The sequence below is a fragment of the Corvus kubaryi genome, unplaced genomic scaffold, assembly GCF_017639235.1.
Source record: "Corvus kubaryi isolate FWS band 111438036 unplaced genomic scaffold, C.kubaryi_AGA036_p1.0 66, whole genome shotgun sequence".
NCBI lineage: Eukaryota > Metazoa > Chordata > Aves > Passeriformes > Corvidae > Corvus > Corvus kubaryi.
This window is the reverse complement of record NW_024582054.1, coordinates 21,501,853-21,522,811: the sequence shown is the minus strand read 5'-3', so window position 1 is coordinate 21,522,811 and position 20,959 is coordinate 21,501,853. Positions and strand designations below refer to the sequence as shown.

General features: G+C 41.7%; 1 protein-coding gene and 1 long non-coding RNA gene across 2 annotated transcripts; one reads left to right on the top strand and one right to left on the bottom strand.

The window, feature by feature from the left end:
• Positions 1-11: 11 nt before the first annotated feature.
• Positions 12-15,943, top strand: DDX24 (DEAD-box helicase 24). Its single transcript, XM_042047654.1, has 9 exons — positions 12-190; positions 601-1,337; positions 4,304-4,681; positions 6,350-6,503; positions 6,870-7,385; positions 9,491-9,566; positions 10,140-10,328; positions 12,722-12,851; positions 14,311-15,943. The coding sequence occupies exons 2-9, from the start codon at positions 608-610 to the stop codon at positions 14,532-14,534; spliced, it is 2,397 nt and encodes a 798-aa protein (XP_041903588.1). The 5' UTR covers positions 12-190; positions 601-607; the 3' UTR covers positions 14,535-15,943.
• Positions 13,914-20,886, bottom strand: LOC121673857. Its single transcript, XR_006019339.1, has 3 exons — positions 20,744-20,886; positions 18,989-19,063; positions 13,914-14,201 (listed from the first exon to the last, which is right to left on the bottom strand). It is a non-coding gene; the product is annotated as an uncharacterized LOC121673857 (long non-coding RNA).
• Positions 20,887-20,959: the final 73 nt, after the last annotated feature.

Genomic DNA, 20,959 nt, shown 5'->3' with positions numbered 1-20,959 from the left:
GGCGGCGTGACGTCACGCGGCAATGGCGGCGCCCGGCAGCGCACGCCGCGGGCGGTAGCGGCAGCGGCCGGGCCTGGGCAGAGCCTGCGGTCCCGCTCCAGTCCCCTCTGTCCCGCTCCAGTCCCCTCTGTCCCTCTGCGGTCCCCTCTGTCCCTCTGCGGTCCCCTCTGTCCCGGGGCTCCGGAGCGCGGTAAGCGCTGGGCCGGGGGAGTAGGTGCCCGGAGCTCCCGCGTGTGGCTGCGGAGGCCGTGCCGGGCCCTGCCGCGGCTCCGGCGGGTGGTTCCCGGGGTGGGCAGGGGTGGGAGCGCTGCGCGGCCTGCGGCAATTTATCCAGCGCTTCTAGTTATATCTCCGGAGGTGTTACAGGAGGGACGCAGTAGGCTTGCCTGCCTGATGTATTTAGTTATACTATAGTTTATTAAGTTATATTTTAGCTTATTTATATTAGCCTAAAGCTATATTTAAGTTATGCTATTGGCATATTTTAGAAGTAAGTAAAATAATTATTCCATAGATTCCCGTTTGCTTGAATATCAAGATAGTCTTCATTTTTTGGATCTGAGGCCCTTCTTTTCTTTTTTCCTTCGGTTTCTTTTTTAGGTAAAAAATGAAGGTCAGAAAAGGAGGGAGATTTAGGTCTTCCTTTAAATTGAAACAAAAAGGCATTGAAGTTGTAGGAGAATGGAAAACCGTGCAGATCGACCCCAATCTATTTGCTGAGGAGGAGTTTCGAGATATAGTGTGCTTGGAGGAACTTACAGAGTACAAGCTAGTAAGTTCTTCCAAAGTGGGGAAAGTAAAAGAGAAGAAGAGAAGGGCTGAGAGTGCTTCAGAAGAAGGCAATGAGGAGGTGGAAGAACCTGTCATCCCTCCAAAAAAGAAAAAGAAAAACAAAGATTTGAGAAGCCAAACAGATAAAGGCAATACTACTAATGCAGTAGAAATTGATGTGCTGGTTGAGAAAGAGACAAAGTGTAATGAAATAATTGAAGAAGCAAATCGGGAAGACCACAGACATGTGACTGAGAGCATGTCAAGCAGGAAAGACACTCCAAAGAAAAAGAAAAAGAAGGTGTCTAAAAACAAGGCTTCTCAAGCACAGGAAGCCTTTCCATCAGTATCTGGTTCTAAAAAAGTCAAAAATTGGACAACAGAAGTTTTATCTGCCTCAACTGATCAAAAAGCTGATGTGTCTGCATGGAAAGACCTGTTTGTACCTGAGCCAGTGCTGCAGGCCTTGAGCTACCTGGGGTTTAGTGCTCCAACTCCTATTCAAGCCTTAGCCTTGCCTTCTGCCATTCGGGATAATATGGATGTTCTTGGTGCTGCAGAAACAGGTACAAATCTGTTAAAATTACTGTGTATGCTGGCAGCATCCCGTTTCTCTTCTTTAAATGTAGCCCAGTTTTTATGTGTAGAAGAAGCAGCTTTTATGTATTATAAGAGAAGAGCTTTTGTCTTTTGGGTATCCAACATATTAGTAAAGCGTTAGAACTTTGTAACTTACAAACATGGGAACGTCCCATCTTTGCAAAGCATGCAAAGCTTTGAAGTCTCAATGAGTCTTTATGCTTTTGGCAGAAGTCTCTTTTCCTGTTTCTCGAAGTGCTTCCTGTTTTGGGAATGGAAAGTGATGCTCTGCAAAAGGCAAAATTAATGAAACAAACAGGCTCATTTCTGCAGCAGCCAAACATGTGCTCCTGGCGAGGCAAAGCAGAGAAGCAGGTTCCTGTGGAGATAATTCATACTAGTGTGGAACAGTGAATAAACACTGGGCACAGTGTTAAGTGTGAATATGACCCAGGTCATACAGCAAAATGTGTCCACCCTGTGCTCTGTCCCCTGGCTTTGCCTGTACATTGTCACCAGCCCTTCTCCCTGCTTGTGCTTGAACTGAGTATTATATCGATGATTGAGAGGTAGAGTCACTTCCATTTTGCGCTCAGCTCATGGTTTGAGCATTACTAGCCTTCATGAAATTTGTTATAGCTCCTTGTTTACTTAATGCGAGGAAGTCTCAGAACATTATGCTCCCTCAAACTTTGTTTGCGGTTCCTGCCTTTGAAGTTTTGTCTTTAGCACTGCAATGTTTTTTCCATAAAACACCTAGAGATAGGAAGCACAATTGGAAGCTGCCTTGGTTTAAAGGCTTCCTTTACATTGTTTTCATCTGTTCCAGTTGCTTTATCTCACTGCTTCTCTGTGAAGTCATTTACTGCTCTCAAGCAGGAAGGTATAGTAACTAATACGATACGCAGTCATTTGCATTTTTATTTTAATTAGAAGCTACGTTGATGCTATTAGCTTTAATAAGATTAGAAAGCCCCGCAGGGAGTGTTTTTGAAAATGGGACTGAAAATTTAAATGGTGCTTTTGTACTGCAAAAAAGTGCCATTTTGGCAGTGCTGGTAAGCAAATTGCTTTCTAACTGCAGAATGGAAAGCATGGTTGGTGGCAGGCTGTGTGGTTGCTTTATAATTTTGTATAACCCTGAGGTAGTAGGACTGTGTTTTGCTCATTTATTCTTTCATGAGAGCAATCCAGATTCTCTCTAGACAGTCCAATGGATCGTTGGTGTTTCTGTAGAAACTTGGGAGATGTAAACAACTGCCTGTTAAGAGGTGCTGCAGCTGGGAGAGGGTGAAACACTCTAGTCCTTTTTTCTGGATCCTATAGCACCCCTTAGCATTGGGCCTGAGGGAGGAATGTATGAAGTTAAAGAACTATTAATCTTCCTTTTTTGGTAGCAACATTGGGAAGAGTGGCAAGATTTTGATAATGGCAGCAGATCCAGGTGGAGATGCAGGGAATGTCAAGGCTTGTTTTTGCAGTGGGTCTTACCCTTTCTGTTCATTACTATGTAGAACTAGTGAGGTTTCTGGTTAAGGAGCCAAATCTATGTAAAATGATACAATCTGAAACAGTTTAAAAGAGCAAGAATTGGCTTGAGCTGTAGTACCAAGATATACTTTCCTTCTGGTTTTGCACGCCTGACTATGGTATGTGGTTTGTGTGTTATAAAGATAACATGTCCTGTGAGGTGATAATTTGTGGGTGAATCCAATGCCTGCAGAATAGTTCTGATTATCACAGCCATAATCTGTCTGGGTCCAGTACTGACATTTGCACCAGTGAAATTGAATTACATTTAATTCAAGATCAGCAGTGTTGTTCACCTTAAAAACAGATGTTTTGGTAATTCAGAATCTTACTGTATAAGTGCTCTAAGTACAGGTTATAAACATTTTCTGCCTCAAGTCCAGACAGAAGTCGTAAAAGACCTCACAGACATGCAGAAAGGTGGAGAAGTGGATATGAGACTTTGCAGCAGCACTGGTCGTGATGATGACACAGCATGTTTATTATCTCATATTAAGGTTCTTCCCTAAATAGGCAAGATTCTGTGTTGCCAAATTTGGCAAAGCTTTACAGCTTTGTGATATGGACAGGAATTGAGATTAGATTTCCAAAGGACTGCTTTCTAGCAGTGGCCTGTTACAGGAATGGTGTAATAGTGTCTTGTACTCCAGATGCTGCTTTCATGATTAGTGAACTGCTACATCTGAGAAGCTTAATTGTCTGGGGTGGATGTGCTGCTGGGCTTTTCCTAATGTCTTTATTTCTGACAGATAGTTCAGAAGGGAATATGTGGCAGGGATGTAACTTGCAGTTGGTACAGTGAAGTCTTGCAATTAAACTTTCTTTTGACAAGCCTCGTCTCACCAAAGTGGATTCTTTCTTTTAAATTAAATGTATGTGTTCTGATTATAAAAATAGGACCCAGTGCTAGATCAGGAAATTAGACAGTGGAGTATTTCAAAATACAGTTTCTTAGAAGGTCGTAAATACAGGACTACAAATTGAAGATGGAAGCTAATCCTTCAAGTGCATTCCAGTTTGTCCTTGGCCTCATTTGCTACTCCTTTATTTGGAGAACACTGATTAGAACTTTCAATTAGGGCATGGTATTCTCATTATGAGCATGCAGTTCCTTAAAAATATCTTGACTGCAACTGCAGCTTTTTAAAAACACTTTCAGAAGAAATAAATCTGCCTGACCTGCTAGAGATTGGAAAAATACCTGTTCCCCAGGAAATATGCTATTGGTCATGTCAAAGAGATATATAAGGGAAACGGGAGAAAAGATGCTATTGCTGCAAGTTTCTGGTCTTCTAAAGATCGTGGGTTTGCATCTGTTACAATGGTATGCTTTGAGAACAGTGTGTGATTGGCTGTTGCTTTTCTCATCTTTTCAAATAAATGACTTGTCAGTCTGTGTTATTATTCTTGTTTGTTTTTTTAGGAAGTGGCAAAACGCTTGCATTTGCAATTCCAATGATTCACTCTGTGCTGCAGTGGCAAAAACCAAATAACTCAACAACCAGAAATGACAGTGTTTCTAAAGAGTCCCATCAGCATCATGATGAAACAAGATGGGAAAATGAGGATGAAGCAGAAAAAGTAACCCATCAGCAGGTTGAAGATAGCGGAGATGAAGATGATGCATCTTTCACAACAGGCTGTGTGAAGGTGCTGGAAAATGTTGAATTTGATTCCGATGACGAGACACATACTGTTGACTCCCATAAAAAGAGACCTCTTTTAGGACTGGTCCTTACTCCTACAAGAGAATTAGCTGTACAAGTAAAGCACCACATTGATGCAGTTGCAAAGTTTACAGGTACGTAGATCCCACAGGCCATGTCTCAGATTATACTGTGTTTGGATCTTGGCATTGGTGTTGAACCAGCATGTGTGCCACACTTTCTTCCATAAAATCATAAAATTGGTGTAGCTTCTGAAGGGTTAGAGTTTGTAGTCACTGATGTGGGAGAAATGCTTGAAGATTCTTCAGTGAGATGCATGTGGAAGTAATCAGTTAATGTGAGCTATTTTACTTTAAAATGTGTCTTCCTTCGAATAGGTGTTGATTCATGCTCTCATAACACAGAATCAGTACTACATACCTGGCCACAGTTAACTTTATTCTAGGTTTGGGTAACGTAGGCTATATATAATTAATAATTTCATTATATATAAAATTTTGATTATACGTATAATAATTTCATTTTTGACAGGTATATCAATCTTTGTATATACTGTATATGTATAACTTTGTTCCATCTATTAAAAAAGAAAAAGAAGTTATGACCATAAATATGGCCATATTGTATTGCTGTATTGTCTGACTTACCTCCTGCATCAGTCAAGCCACAGAAGTGTTACTGACCTGACAATGTTAACGTGCCTGACAAAAGCAATTCCCCCCTCTTCCTTTCCTTTCCAAACCAGAAGTCAGTATGTCTGTTAAGTAAATGAGTGAGGACATGAAACTGTTAAAGATTACAAGTTTTTCCCAATCCTTTCCACTTCTCCAGTACCAGGAATTGTTTATTTATTAAAGAGGATATATAGTGCAATGCACTACTTTTAAGCCCATCTTCCTTTGGTGTCTGTATGTCCTGCTGTGCTCATCAGTCTGCATCTGATTACAAGGCTTATTTTAACTGCTAGGCTGAAATAATCAATTTATGTCATACAGTTCTGATAGGAGCAGTGCTATTTATGTGTAAAAATCTGCTGTCCAAGTGATAATACAGTTGCTGCAGCATGAGAGGAAATGTTTTGATGTGGACTTTCTTTATTGCTTTCAACTCACTTTGGGAAAAAAATCTGCACCTGGAAGCATGGTGTTCCACAAGTAGTCCAGAAGAGAGATCAGTGGGAGCTTGGGTACTGGAAGGGTCTTGCAGAGTAACATGGAATTTACCATGGGCCAATGTATTGTTTGAAGAAGTAGGGTGAAATAAGCCATGTGTGTAGTCTGCTTCCAAAGATAAACTCCTTTTAGTACTTCAGCAGACTACTTAAAGCTAATGAGATCTGTGCTGCTGTGCAAGAATCATTAATCGTGTGGAGGCATACTTGGTAGGATTGATTATTCCATAACAAACGAGCAGTTATTTAGTAAGACAAGCATTTCTCAGTCTTACTCTTGAAGGGATCTTCTGGTTATTCTTAACAGGAATGTGCTTGTTCATGCAAATACAATCGAGAAAACATGAGACTCTGAAATGTGTGTAAACAAATCAAACAGCTGTGGATGTGATTCTTCATGCTGTTGAAAGACGTGTACTAATTCATGGCATGTAACTATAATGAGGATTTTTTTGTAAAATTGAGTGCATTGTTGTATGCTCAGTGTTACATAAAACCCCTGAAGTTCCCTGGCCAAAATGCTTGTTGAAAGTTGCAGTGTAGAGTGTTTAAAACACTTCATGAAGTAGATCTATATAACAACATTCACTGGTAAATTAGTGAAATAAAATCTGTTATTTATATGTTCTAGGCATTAAGACTGCAATTCTAGTAGGAGGCATGGCTGCACAGAAGCAAGAACGTGTACTGAATCGAAAGCCAGAAATTGTAATTGCAACCCCAGGCCGTCTGTGGGAGTTAGTTAAAGAGAGACACCCACATCTTTCAAATCTTCGTCAGCTCAGGTAAAAGTGTCTTTCCAGATAACTGCTGGATACTGAACTGGGGAGCTCTGCCTACTGATTAGGTTTACTAACAGGTTAAATAATTTAGACTACATAAAATCACCTGTTTCTGTGTCAGTGTTTTATTGAAATGCACATTGGTTATTTTGATGGAGGAAGATGTCAGTTAAAAACAATAGTAAAGAACTGATTTTTCAAAAGGAAGTGCAGAAGGCTGCTGTAGCTGCTCCAGCATACCTGGTGTTCTTTTCAGTTTTGTATGCATAACATCCTTTATGTGTTTAGCAGGAAAAGTTGTTTTTAAATGTATCAGGTTTGTATTTAGCTACACAAGTGTATTTTTACTGTGTGTTTTCTACTTGACAGGTGCCTTGTGATTGATGAAGCAGACCGAATGGTTGAGAAAGGTCACTTCTTAGAGCTGTCTCAGTTGCTGGAAATCTTAAATGATTCACAGTATAACCCTCGACGGCAGACTTTTGTTTTTTCTGCCACTTTGACTTTAGTCCATCAGACTCCCACAAGAGTTTTACAAAAAAAGAATGCTAAAAAGATGGACAAGAAGACCAAACTAGAATTGTTAATGGAAAAAGTAGGAATAAGGGGCAAACCCAAAGTAATAGACTTAACAAGGAAAGAGGCTACTGTTGAGACTCTGACAGAAACCAGAATCCACTGTAACACAAATGAGAAGGACTATTATCTCTATTACTTTCTTCTCCAGTATCCAGGAAGAACCATGGTCTTTGCAAACAGCATAGACTGTGTAAAACGCCTCAGTTCTCTCCTCACAATCTTAAATTGTGATCCTCTTCCTTTGCACGCCAACATGCACCAAAAGCAAAGGCTGAAAAACCTGGAAAGGTTTGCTGAGCGAGAGAGGTGAGTTGATTTTCAACTTCCTAGTAGAGAAAAAAAGAAATTGCATAAAGGGTGGTGGGGAGGGGAAACAACTCTGTTAGAGTAGGAGCAGGTTGGGGAAGTTAGCTGAGGATGTGAGTCCCCTGTTGATGAGCCCAGGATATTAACGATTAAGGATGAGGTTTCACAGTTGAGGTGATGAACTGGAGCAAGTTCAGTGGAAGGCCACCCAGGTGTTCAAGAAGCACTGACTCTGCAAGAGGAGAGGCTGAAGGCACTGGCTGTTTGTATTACCTGGGAAAAGTATTTTGTGGGGACCTAATGGCAGCCCTCTGACACCATGAAAGAGGGTTATCAAGAAGATGGTGCCAGGCTTTTCAGAGTGGTGCTTGATGGGAGAATGAGGGGCAATGGGTACAAGTTGAAATAAGATCAGGCTGGATATGAGAAAGGGCTTTTCATCTGTTAGGACAGTTGAGCATGGGAATAGGCTGCTTGTCTTGGAGTTTTTTGAGGCTCAGTTGGATAAAAGCCCTGAGCAACCTGGTCCAGTCTTGCAGCTCGTCCTGCTTTGAAGAGGAGGTTTTTTTAGAGACCTCCTGAGGTCCACTGGAGCCTGAAATATCCTGTGGTCCAGCAGCTCGTTGCTGCTGAAAGAGCTGTCACTTGCCCTGTTTTCAGACATGTTTTTAGAACTCTCCTGCACACCTCTGCCCATGTCCTGGCTCTGCAGCTCATTTGATCCTCTGTAAGTTATTGAATCTCCCTAAACCATCAGAAAACTAACCACTCATTACTCATTTGCAGGTTTAGTTACATAAATTAGCATCCCAAGGGTCAAAGTATCTTTGAGCAATGCAAAAGAAAGGGCAATTATGCTTTTCAGCAGTGGTGGGCAGCCAGGGCTTACCCAAGCAGACCTGTCCTGCCATTTTAGGAAACATTGTTTTGGGGTGTCTTTGGGGTGGCCTTTGGGAGGAGGTGTTTGGTCTCAGTACTTCCATGATCCAGAAGCCTCACAATTTAGTCCTGCTGTGAACTGCTGTGTGCTGTCTGGGAATTTGTACCTTGTTAGGAGATTCAGGCATGGAGAGCAGAGGTTGAATTGCTGTGATGGAGCTGCAGCATCCCTTGGCAAATGTATTGATAGCATTTGCATAGGTTAGGTGAGGTGTTTTCAGAGACTGCAGATTTTCAAGGCAAGAAAGAAATCTATGAGACCATCTCTCACAGCCTTCTGCAGGTTGCAAGCTGTAGAATTTTCTTTTGCTATTTCTGCTTTGCACCTTGTAGCAATAGAGTATGCAGTCAAATGCCATAAAATCTCAATGAATTTCCATTATCTAAAAGGAACTAATTTCAGTTGCTGGGAGATGTTCTTGAAACAAACTGTTCCATATCCTGGGGAGACTTTTGTCTCTGTAGAGACTGCTTATATAAAAGAACAACTTCTTTGAGTAGTTCATCTTGTCTAAGGATAAGGAGAAATAGTAATTGTTAGAACAGAACTCACCCCTTGTATTTCTAGCTTTTAATTTACTGAGAGCTTATTTGAGTGCAAGTTGGCAGAAGATATTTCACCACCAAAAACTGTTACTTAAATAGATAATGTGAAAAATGTGATTTTCCTCAACTGGTAAAACTTCTGATAACATGTCTGTACTGCTGGAGGATCAACTGTGTTTTTAATTGTGTGGTCATAGCAAGCTAAAGAAATTCTTTAAAACCTGGACAGTGCACTGAAAAGTGTAATGCAGGGGCACATACCCCCCCTTCCTCATTAAATAGCAATTTGTTCTAGCATTTTTGTGAACTGAGAAGAAAATGTTAGGAAAATACAATCCAGCAAGGTAGTATTTATTTACTGGAAACACAATAGACCTGCTGAAGGCAACATTTGCATTTTTTAATTTTACTTCTAAGAATTATTGTTTCAAGAGTGCCCTTGAGTTAAATTGGGTATCGTTTCTGTAAGGACAAACAGAATGCATGTGTCCTACAGATAATGCAGTATAAACCTGTTCTTTAAACTGCTGTGGTAGAATTCTAGGTTGCTGTATTTTATGTTCCTTGGTACATGATTTACTCTTCAATTTTATGTTAATTAAATTTTGTCACCTTCTCAGCTGTGTCCTCCTGACAACAGATGTTGCAGCTCGTGGTCTTGATATTCCTAATGTCCAGCATGTCATCCACTACCAGGTTAAGTATTTTTAATGTTTTTCCTTTTACTGTTTTGGTTTGACATACGTTTTTGCTGATACAAATCCTGAACACTGTAAAGCTGTAATTCTTGGTCCTGTGTATAGTATAGTCCCAAGTACAGAAATTAAATCATTTAACTGTCCTTGGTGCTTTGTACTTAAAGATCTCATTTCTGCAGTGACTGACTGCAGTAGGTAGTACTTTATGAATGTGTGATTATGTATCAGAAATGACATAATAGATATGATCTTCCTTGTTTTTTGCTCAACTTTGGTATCTGAAGGTGTGAAATGACTCAGCCATATAACTCTTCTCTGAGGACACATAAAATATTTTCCTGCTTTGCAAATGAAATGACAGAGGGTCAGAAGTTAGGAGAGACTCACAAAAGATTACGCAAGGAAAAATGCTGGATCAGAGAACAAAAAGTGTGTCAGGACATCATCTTTTACATTACTTTCATCAGTGTTACATGCAATGTACTGTGTGTATGCAGCCTCTTGTCCAAAGCATGCCAGGCTGCTGGTAGCTGTCCATGGCCAGCTGCATGGCTTCTCTGAATCCTTGCAGGTCCCTCGTACTTCTGAGCTGTACGTGCACAGAAGTGGCCGAACAGCCCGAGCTGCCAGTGAAGGCCTCAGCCTGCTGCTGATTGGCCCTGAGGACTTGATCAATTTTCGGAAAATCTATAAAACATTGGAGAAGAGTGAAGAGCTGCCATTTTTCCCAGTTGATACCAAGTGCATGACTTCTATCAAGGTAAAGAAACAACAGTCTTTTTGCAGCCTGAGTAGTTGCTTGCTTACTTGTATTACTGATATGATATTGCCTGTCGTGTTCTTTCCAGGTTTCAGATGAAATTTACTCTTGAGGACCTGGATTTGAAAATTAAGTTAATAACACTTTCTGGTTTTTTAAGCAATATCTATGATTTCTCCTCAATAACTGGCACAAGAAAGGTGTTCAAACATAAGTATCACTTGTTTTTCCAGCAGCAGTATAGGGAAGCGAGTGTGTTTTGTGGCTGTGGAGTTGGGGTGGCTCTGCTAAGTACATTGTTTAAAGGCTCTTATGTTAAGAACAGACTAGACAACAGTAGCAGGTCCAGGGATGTTCAGTGGTCTTCACCTGCTTCTTCCCATGTGAAGTAGTGAGTTGTCTGCTTTTATAGAAGTTCCTGTACTGTGAGGCCACAGCTGCCGCTGAACCCTGTCAAACTGTGTTTCCCTTTTATAGGTTATTGCCCATTTTAAGGAGGATTCAGTCATTCACTAACTCGCAAGAGGGGTAATGGTTAGGATTTACAAAGCAATGTGTTTTAGAAAGCATCTAGTCACTGCAGATTTTCTGCTTCTTGAGTAAGAGACTATTTCATGTCTCAGCATTCTCTTAAGAGTTTGGGTGGTGTCAATCATGTACAAATGGGACATATTTAAATACTGGATTTTAAAGGAATCCAGCTGGAGTTGAAATGTCTGAATATTGCACAGTCACTGAGAACAGGGAAGAATGCAAGCAGTCAGATAATGTAGCAGGTGTCTTCCCCATGGTATTCTGATTCAGGCTTACCTAACTGGCTTGGACTGAGCCCAGGGTCTACCCCAGTGACAACAGCAGTATCCTCACCTTGGGAATAATGACAGCAAGCTTCAAAACCCTGGCTTGCTGCAAATAGGGTATTTCTTTCAGGAGATGCAGCTGTCTGAAAGAGGAAAGGAAATGAAATAAATGTTTCCACAGATTCATTCTTTTCTCCTCTTGGTAGTAACGAAGAGAATCTGATTTCCACCCCTGTCTCTCCCACTGCCCCCTTCCACCTACTAAATGTTTCTAGTTACTGAAAGAAATCTGTTGTTTCAGAGAGTGTTGCTTCAGAGGTTCCTTCTGTGTTTCTTGATAAGTAGTTCTTGGCTCTTATCATGCTCTGTCAATTAATGGGCAAATAAATACTGTTTCTACACTTTCTGTTTCCTGTCGCCATCTCACAATGATCTCTCCTATCTGTAATAGTGCTCTTCTCCCCAGAAGAGATCTTTGTAACTGTAGTTGCAGGACTCCAGCCTCATAAGCCCTTGGAACAGTCAGGTCTTATTTATGCTTTGTCCTGGGTTTAATCACAAAGTCATTGTAGTTGGGACTAATAGTGCTGCTGGTTCTTTATGTCTGTCCCTTTGGCATGCTCTTTCCCTCCTTTTGCATGCCTTCATTCAAGTTCAGGAAGTCTGAAGGGGTTTCACACTTGAGAGGAAAAGAATTGTTGAACCAGGATAGACTTACAGAGGACTTAAATTTTACAGAGATGGAAAAACTTACTTGAAATTTCTTGTGATGATCTAAGAAGTAACTGACTAAGTGAGTAGTCCACTGCAAGTGGTATTTCTTCTCTTTCTCTCTGTAGTAATTATCCTGGCAGTCCTGGCTGCTGCTGTTACTGTGTAGCACCAGCCTGTTCCGCTTAGTGCAAGAGTTTGTTTTATGCAACTGCAGGCACATTCCGAAGAGCAGAACTTGCTTCTGGTTGGTTCCTATTTACTGTTAGTGCAGACTTTCTTTCCACAGTGAATTAGTTATGTGTTTGGCCCAGCTGGAAGCCTGCAGGTCAGGTGAAGTTTGCTGGACATCTTTGTTCCACCTGTGTGCAGCTGGGAAGAAGGACAGGACAGTCTGTCCTGTGCCTAAACAAGATCCAGGTGCATTCCTGAAAACATCAATTCCTTCCGTATGGCTTGCAGGAGTTTACTTTCTTCAGAGTGGGATGAAAGTAGTGGCTGCCCCTTAAACTGCTGAGACTAATAAATCTGAGATCAAGCTGTACTATATAAATATGTAACTTGGAAGTGATTGGTATTTGAATCATGGTTTGCTCTTGATATCTCTCAAGTGTTTATAATGATTCACATAGAATGTTAACATTCAGGTATGTTTAGTAGTTGAGGTGTTTTAGAAGTCAGAGTCTATCATGGATCTAAAGAAGGAAAACGCTAGTGAATAATTATGTGTTTATTAGGTGGGGCATCTCCTGGAGCATGGATGGGGAGCAAAAGTGTCTCTGCACCCCAGTTGCATTATAGTGCATGCTCTCAAACACTTATTCTGCTAAAGTACCCCACATTTAAACCTGATCATAATGTCTAAATGTATTTTTGTTGCAGGAACGGATGAATTTGGCAAGGCAGATTGAGAAGGCAGAATTTTTCAACAGTCGGGCAAAGCAACACAACTCCTGGCTCCAGCAAGCTGCAGAGGCTCTTGAGATTGATCTTGATGATGACATGTTGATGGGCAAGTAGAAAATGTTTTTCCATGGGTATGCTCAGTAGGTCCCATAGCGCTGGTGTCCAGAAGAAGCCTCACTATGGCAGAGAAGCTTCAAAAGCAGCAGGGCAGAAGTGGGGGGGAAGGAAAAGAGTGTTGTTGGTACATGGTGTTAGAGATGTTTTCAGGATGATGCAGAGAGAGCAGCAGAGAGTGCTGGAGCTGAGGGAGTGAAGTGTGACAGTTCTGGCAAGTCGCAGACAAGTCTACACGTTGTAGGACAAGAACTGTTGAGCTCTGGCAAGCATTTCAGAGTAATCTACGCAGCTCAGTATGTCCTGATTGAGTCTTGTCCCCTCTTGTCATAGAGAAGGCTGTTTCCACACTTCTGCTTCTCTCTCCCACTCCCTTGTAGTCAGGCATCAGGACAGGAGCCTGACAGCTCTGTGTGGGAACACCCAGGAAGTGCTAGGGAACACCAAATATTATGTGAGCCTTAAGTAGGTTGAGTTGTGTGGGCTAAATGACCATATATTGAAGTTGGTGAGGTTTTTGGTGGTTTGTTAGAAGTAAATAATTTCTTACATTTTTAAAATATTTTGCAGGCTGTGGCTGAGAGAATGTGTAGGGCTGAACAACTGCAAGTGGCTATTAGTTCAATGCCATGAAGTTTTGCAAAGCTTAGATGCACTGTAAAATGCCACATTGTGTTCATATTTTGAGAGCTGAAATTATGATTTCCTACCAGTTCTTTGAAGGTGGGCTGAATAGGGTTGCTGCAGGGGTCACTTCAGATTAGTCTGCATCTAACCTGTTAGCTGCTAAATATGCCAATGTCTTAATTTTGAAACATGTTTAGATTAATGTCTTTCTTTATTCATGGCTGGACTAGCTGTTTCTCAATCACTCTGCAAGCAAACACTAACCATCTAAATTGTTCAGGGGTGCTTTCAGATAATTAGCACTCTGCTCTCTTGTTTTGACGTAATCTGAGTATGCTGTGCTTTGGAATGAGTTTCTAAACAGCACATCCAGTCCAAGTAAGTTGTGACTCTCAAGTGAAACACTTGATAATTGCCACCCAGAAACTTGCCAGATTTATGCTTTAAAGTGTACTCAGTCTCTAATTCTTGTGTAGCTTGTTGGAAACCAATTAAACTCTCAGCCATTCCTCCCATAAGTGAAGCGCCTCTTACACAGTTACAAAAGATTTAGTAATGTGCTTTCAATTTTACCTTACAGCAACCTTGATTTCATTTTTCCTCAGTTCAGGCCTTTACTATGGTTACTCAGTAGTCAGGATTCTTCTCGATCTCGTTACCTTGTGAACAGCCTGGGTGATCTGAAGGTGTCACTGATGACTGGGAGTTGAGTGACCTTGTTAGAGAGAAAGCTGGGCTTAGCATCTGCCCCTATCACTACAAAGACCTGCAATGCAAGTTTTTCTTTTATTGTAACGTTCTGTATCTTTGATTTCTGCCCCAAGGAAGAAAAGCTAGCGAGCAAGAAGAAAGCCAGAAGCAAAAGATGCTGAAGGGGATGAAAAAACAACTGAAACATATGTTGTCCCAGCCACTGTTTAAAGTCCTTATGAAAACCAAGTACCCAACGCAGTCTGGAAAACTACTCCTGCCTCAGACATCAGTGGGCATTTCAGCTCTAGGTGCTGTGTCCAGAAAGCAAGCCAAGAAGAAGAAATCAATAAAATAAAATTAGGTAACAGCATGATCATTCAGTGTGACAGAAGCAAGGACTATCCTCATCAAGGCTGTCAGTGCTTATGGAAGAACCCAGCTAGAAGACAGATTGTATAAGGATGTTGCCTGTGTATTTGTTGTGCAGGCACAAAACAAAATGTTGATTTAAAGGGCTCAGATAACATCTGGTTAGTTACTGTTGAATCTTGTCTTGGATCTTGTTTTTTTTTTATGTTCTTACTTTTTTCTTAAGTCTCTGTATTAATAGAAGTTAATTAGTTTTCTCATCGTTCTGGTAATTACTCTATTTTGTGAGATGGGTAAAAGTTACTGGGTAGAATTCACTGTGGGCATACTCTAAGGATAAAACTTGATTTCAGTTTTAATGTCTTTGAAGGACAGGGGAAGGTCAGCTATATACAGTGCGAGTACAGTCTGAGCTGGTGGTAGTGGGAGGTTTGGCTTTTGCTGCCTCCAGCTCAGTGTGAAAGGCAGAAAATACAGATAATGTTACCAGTAAGTCTACAATTCTGGTTATGGAAATGTCCCAATTTTCTTTCTCCTCTGATAACATTTCTCTGTTCTGTTCTCCGCCAGGTTTAATTCCCTTAGTCCTGTGTTAATACATTTTGAATGTGCAAAAAAAAAGTTAAGGTGGCAATGGGCCAGGACTGACCTTGGAGATGAGTAGATTTCTGAGGAATAAGTGGTGTTACTCAGTGTTTTCTTAATTAATATTTGAAGTTAAGCCTGTATTTGAAAACATGTTAGAACCATGATCTTTGCTGTAATGGAAGAGATGATGTTTTGAAATGTCGCTTTTGAAGATTGCTCCATGATAATTATGCTTTTAAATAATTTTAACCTGGTCTGGGCAAATATTTTTTAAAACTATTTTTAATAATACGTCAGAAATACATTTTGAATTTTTGTTAAATTATATCTGCCATAAACTCCAAAGCCTGTGTCTGTTTTCAGTTACTTGAGATTTCTAAGTCCCTCATAGCTGATGTTGTTTGCACATAGCAGGCAAGGAGAGGGGAAAAGCACCCAAAAGATAAGACAGTGGAATCTGTTTTGGTGGGAGGACAGGTAACCTTCACCTGCCAGCTCTGGATGAGGCTTAGTTTCTGTGTCTCATACAGTATGGAATGAATGAACCAGGGTCACTGCCATGATAGGAAGCACCAATTTACTCAGCTACTCAGGGAAATTTGTCTGTGGAGTTGAGTGCCCCCTCTAACCACTTGCTAGTTATGTGAGAATAACAAACTCTTTATCCCTTCATCTGTGTAAATAGCTGAAGCCCCTCATCTCTGGAGGACTTTTCTCTTGTTTTCATGCATTACTGAAGAAGAGCTGTGACAATTGTAATCATAAGCATACAGAGCTTATCAATTATGTATGAGACTTTCCTTGCAATGCACTGTTTGTCTCATGCCCTTGGGAGCAGAGGGGGAAGTTTTGGGCGAGAAGAGATGGTTTCCCTACTCGTGAGGAGACACATCTTTGGAGTTAATGTGACATCTGAAAAATAAAAACAATTTTATGACGGTTCATTGTAAGGAAGGCTGAAAAAAGGAACTGAACAAAGGTAAGCATGCCCTCATTTCTTTTCTGTGCCATTTTAATCAGACTCTTACATTATGAAAAGGAAACTTGTATTGGTTTTGCATCCTGAAGAGTTTGAAGACCAGGAAGGCCTTTTCTGCATCTTATGATGCATTTCTGTTCCATTTCATTAGCAAAATCAAGGCTGGATCCTGGCAATAGAGCTCAGCATCTTCCTGCCTGAATCTGCATGAGGTAGGAGTTTCGGCAATTTCTCATTCCATGAGATGATGAGGAGAACTGAATTGAGGGACAGCGTGTTGTTACTTCATTTCCATCATTGCTATGAAGTTTTTCAGCTGCTTCTGTTTCCCTGTGTTTAACAACACTGCTCTCACACTGCCAGCCCACTGTCTTGCTGAGTCTCCCCAAGATGGAGCGTGGCACTTGTGCCCTCCTTGCTGCCTTCATAGAGTCGCAAAATTATTCCACCATGCCCACTAAAACATACAGCAAAGTGCCACATCCACTCATTTTTTGAACACTCCAGGGATGGTGATTCTACCACTTCCCTGGTGAGCCTGTTCCAATGCTTAATGGTTCATTTGCCTGTGGGACAGGCTCTGGGGCTAGTTTTCTTCTGCAGCCTCTGATGTGCTCTGCATGAGCTCTCAGTGCTTAAATCTACTGATGCTGCACCTGCACAGGAACTCAAGCAGAGCTTGAACCCTAAAAATATCATGGTGTCTTGAAAAGAATACTTGTCTAGAGCTCTGGAAGCTCTCTTGTGGCTGCCTGTTTTACCTTGTCATTATCTTACTAGGATACCCTGGGTCTTCTAGCTAGAAGAAAAACCTTATATTTGCTTTAGCTAATTTTAAAAAATTGTTAAACCAATAACTGAAAGATACTACCATTTAGCTGCCCCAGTCCTATGTGAATGAAGTTACTGCAGAAAGAATGGTAAGGCAGAATGTTTTCTCTAGCTCTGATTTGCACGTGTACTACTGGTGCAAATTAGACGTGAAGAATTTTACATCAAGTCTTATATGCCCAGTGTAATCTTAGTATTTATCAAATATGTAGTATAAAATGTCTTCTCTAATGCTCTGCTGGCACAGCAGGTACACTGAGGCCTTAAACAAGTAATCTTGTGTTTTGTGGCAGCTTATGTCTGCTGAAATACCCATTAATTAAGGGACTCACTAAGTCTATTTAAGCTGTCAAAGCAACTTCCAAGTAGATTAATAAAAGCATGACTTCAGCTGAGTGGGGGTAGGGTACAAGCTGATACAGAGCAACCAGTACTGTGAAACAGAAAACTGAAACAATAGCTTCTGAACCTTCATTTTTATTTTCCGAAAGCATGGGGCCAGTTGACCTCATCCCTGCGACAGAGTTCCTGGTCTGTCATACTCTATAAAGAGAAGGAAGAGTCCCTGCGGTTTAGGGCATCTGCTGAGGAGATAGTTTGGACAGGATCTCGCGTATTAGACAAGAGAGTTTCCTGACGTTCCCCATGCCTTTTATTTCTCTCCTCCCCTGTATGTTAATAAAACAACAAGTTAGCAGAGCAGAAGCTGGAGTGGTGCCTCACCATATGCCAGCAGCCCAGGCACACGGCTGGCCATGTGGCACAGGGGAGGTAATTCACACCTCCTGAGAGAGGGCCAGTACCACACCTCACTGCAATTAGTCTGTATCGTGTCCCTGAGGGGAGAAGAGATGGGAAACGGACAAATTTGACAGCCTCACCTCACACAGCCTGACACAAGCAGGAAAATCTGGTAAGAAAGCTATGCTTTCCTGGGAGTTGAAACTCCCCCTGCTTTGTCATCTGCTAGCAGGATGTGGTTTGGGGTGCCTGAGCTATTCCAGACTGTTTGATGAATGGCTTGGTGAAGGATGGCGCTCAGAAGACCATGAATTGAAAGACTAGTAACAGATTGATAATACAGCAAGCAACAATCTGTAAGTAATACCCAACAGTCATTGCAGAAAAGTAGGATGATGTCAGTGGTCATAGGTTTGGGAAGTAGAAGGGAGGCACAAGACAGAAGAGCTCTCTTTAAGAAAATGGTCCTGGTTCTGTAACCCTCTGTAGATCCCCTCTATAGTCCACTTCTGACAGTTAGGCAGATGTTGTCTGATACTGTTCTGGCTTGTGAGAGATTTTCTGTTTCAGCTTCTTTTTGTGAAAGATATTTCAAGGTTTCAGTGTTTTCTCAAGTCAGTCATAAGCTTCTCCTGGGATTGGCCTCCCAGAGTGAGTAAGAAATAGGAAAATAATCTGTCACTCCTGTGGCAAGTTTATTGGCCTGGGGAAGCAAGTGAATAGAGCTGCTATGCTTTTTGCCTTGGAGTTCAGCAGCTCTTGCTGTGAAACTGGAAGAAATTGTAGCCAGTTTCCAGAGCAACCAACTTTAGATGGTACAAATTGCCAAATTTCTGTAGGTAAGAGCTGCAGTTACAGAACATAAACACAAAACCTGACTTGGAAAAGCAGAACAGGCTCTACAAAGTTCACATGGGCTTAGTAACACTGGGCTAATTAGAGGCCTGATTTTTTTATTATTGATGCAATTATATCAGTCTAATCACTAGTGTGGGTGGTTTTTTAGAAGTAAAGTTTCTTTTCCTTTCCTCGTGGCAATATCTATAGCAGTATAAGCTGACAAGTGTTACGCATTTACATACACTGGCCATCATAATAGGGTCCAACCCTAGGATCCCACTGATTGTCGAGTCCAAGTGAAGGTTTCCAGTTCCTCTTTTGTTAGTTCTCAGGTTACATCTGTGTGCCTCCAGAGAGCGACCCCTTCCCCAAGACCATTCCCCTCTGCGATACTGACACCACCCATCACCCAATCCACACCTCATCACTTAATTCTGGTCAGTCATCTCTTGATTTCTTACTGGTTTTCACTGTTGCTGGGCTGGCCTTCTTAAGTTACCTCATTCCCTTGGAATTGTCTCCTTTGTCCTTGCATTCTAGAAAACAAAAGGAACCAAAACATCTATACAAGGGAGAGTTTAATACCTGAACTGCAGTAACCATTCTAATATCTTAAGGTGTAGAAGATAATCCAACAATAGAAGTGGTTGAAACCATCTGTCTTGTGCCTTTTTTTCTTGTAGATGTTTTTGTGTCCCTGGTATAAATTTGGTAACCCATTCCTCTCCATCTTAGAGGCTGGTTATAGCAGGGACCGAGGAGGCAGATACAGCTAAATGCCTGCCAAACACTACTTCTGCTGGTGGCACAAAGTATTTCTAATATCACATAGGTCTATTCCTAAGGGCCATTTCAACCCTACCTGCCTATAAATTCAAGCAATTTTATTTTTGAAATTCATTCTTTCCCCCTCTCCTGAGGACTGTGAATGATACTGAATGTGTAGTTGTTACTGTGTTCCTAAACTTTTATACATGTTGTTTAGCATTCTTGCAGGAAAGTGAGAACCTCTGGCAGGTTCTATGTTTTCAGGTATTCCATATCTGTTAAAGATGCTTTAACCACTCCCAAGTAACAGTTTTCCTGGTGGGAAAAGCTTCTGTCCATTCTGAGAGCTGATCCATGATTGCCAGTGCTCATAAGAGGCATGTCAGCACAACCACTTTGCAGTCTTTGAAAATGGGGAAGATGATTATGATCATCCTTCAACCTCTCATTTGTGTTTTGCGTTGGAAAACTTCCAACAAGTGGGACAAGAACTCAAAATCCTTTTAACTGTCATATACATTCTGGGGACTGCCCACATTTTTTCAATCTGTTTAACAATTGCTATCATCTCTCCATGTATTTTATCATGAAACCACCTAGCCAAAGTAATTAAATACTTTCTTGGTAGTAGAATAGGTTATCTCCCAATAGTCCAAATTCTAGTTTCATCTTTCACAGCCTCCCAACTTTCCCATCAAACCCATTCGTCCTGAGTAACCTCTGCATATATTTGGGCTGCATTATTGATCTCTAATCAGCTGTCAGCAGAGGAAGTTATTATGGTGGCACACTCATTATAGGTTGCTGGACAGCAGCTTTAGTTGCTTTATCTGCCGATTCATTATTTGTTCTGCTTTTGCTGGATTCTTTGATTTGAGCTGGACAGTGCACTACAGCAATTTCCCTTGGAAGCTGAATGGCTTCCAACAGCATTCAGATTTCAGTTCCACTAGAAATATACTTTCTTGCTGAGGTAAGGAATCTTCATTCTTTCCATAGCATACCCATTGCATGGCACTCTCCAAAAACTTACTTAGACTAAATGCTGCTGATGCCCCCACCAGGCTGCTCTTGCTAACGCAGTTAATTCATCAAGGCTTGCAGAGGTTCTGCTTCAAGTACCTCTAGGTTTCTCACCACTACATAGCCCACACATCATTTTCCATTCGCATAGCATAAGATCTGTTGATGATAAGGGTTAGATTTGCGTTCCCTAGAAGCTGATGCAGCAGATCTTTCTGTGTGTATTTGGAGTGAAACACGGCCCTAGCACAATCATGACAGGGCTCATCATAGGGAGCAGGAGTAAAGTTGCTGGATTCAAAACACTGCATCTCTTTAAAATAACATTATTCTCATTTAAGATAATTAAATTCTTTTCAATCATAGTGCTGAGCCGCTTGTGGGGACAATGCTTGTGTAGCATGTTGCTTCAAAATCAGTTTTACCTCGTGCGGGCCATGCAGGGCTGGGGGGCGGCCGGGGGTGCCGCTCTGCCGCTCTCCGCTGCCGCGGTAAGGCGCTGTGGTAAGGCTCCGCTCGGCGCTGACCGCGGGGCGGCGCTGGGGGCCCGCTGCCGCCCGGCTCCCGCTGCCGCCCGGCTCCCGCTGCCGCCCGGCTCCCGCTGCCGCCCGGCTCCCGCTCCCGCTGCCGCCCGGCTCCCG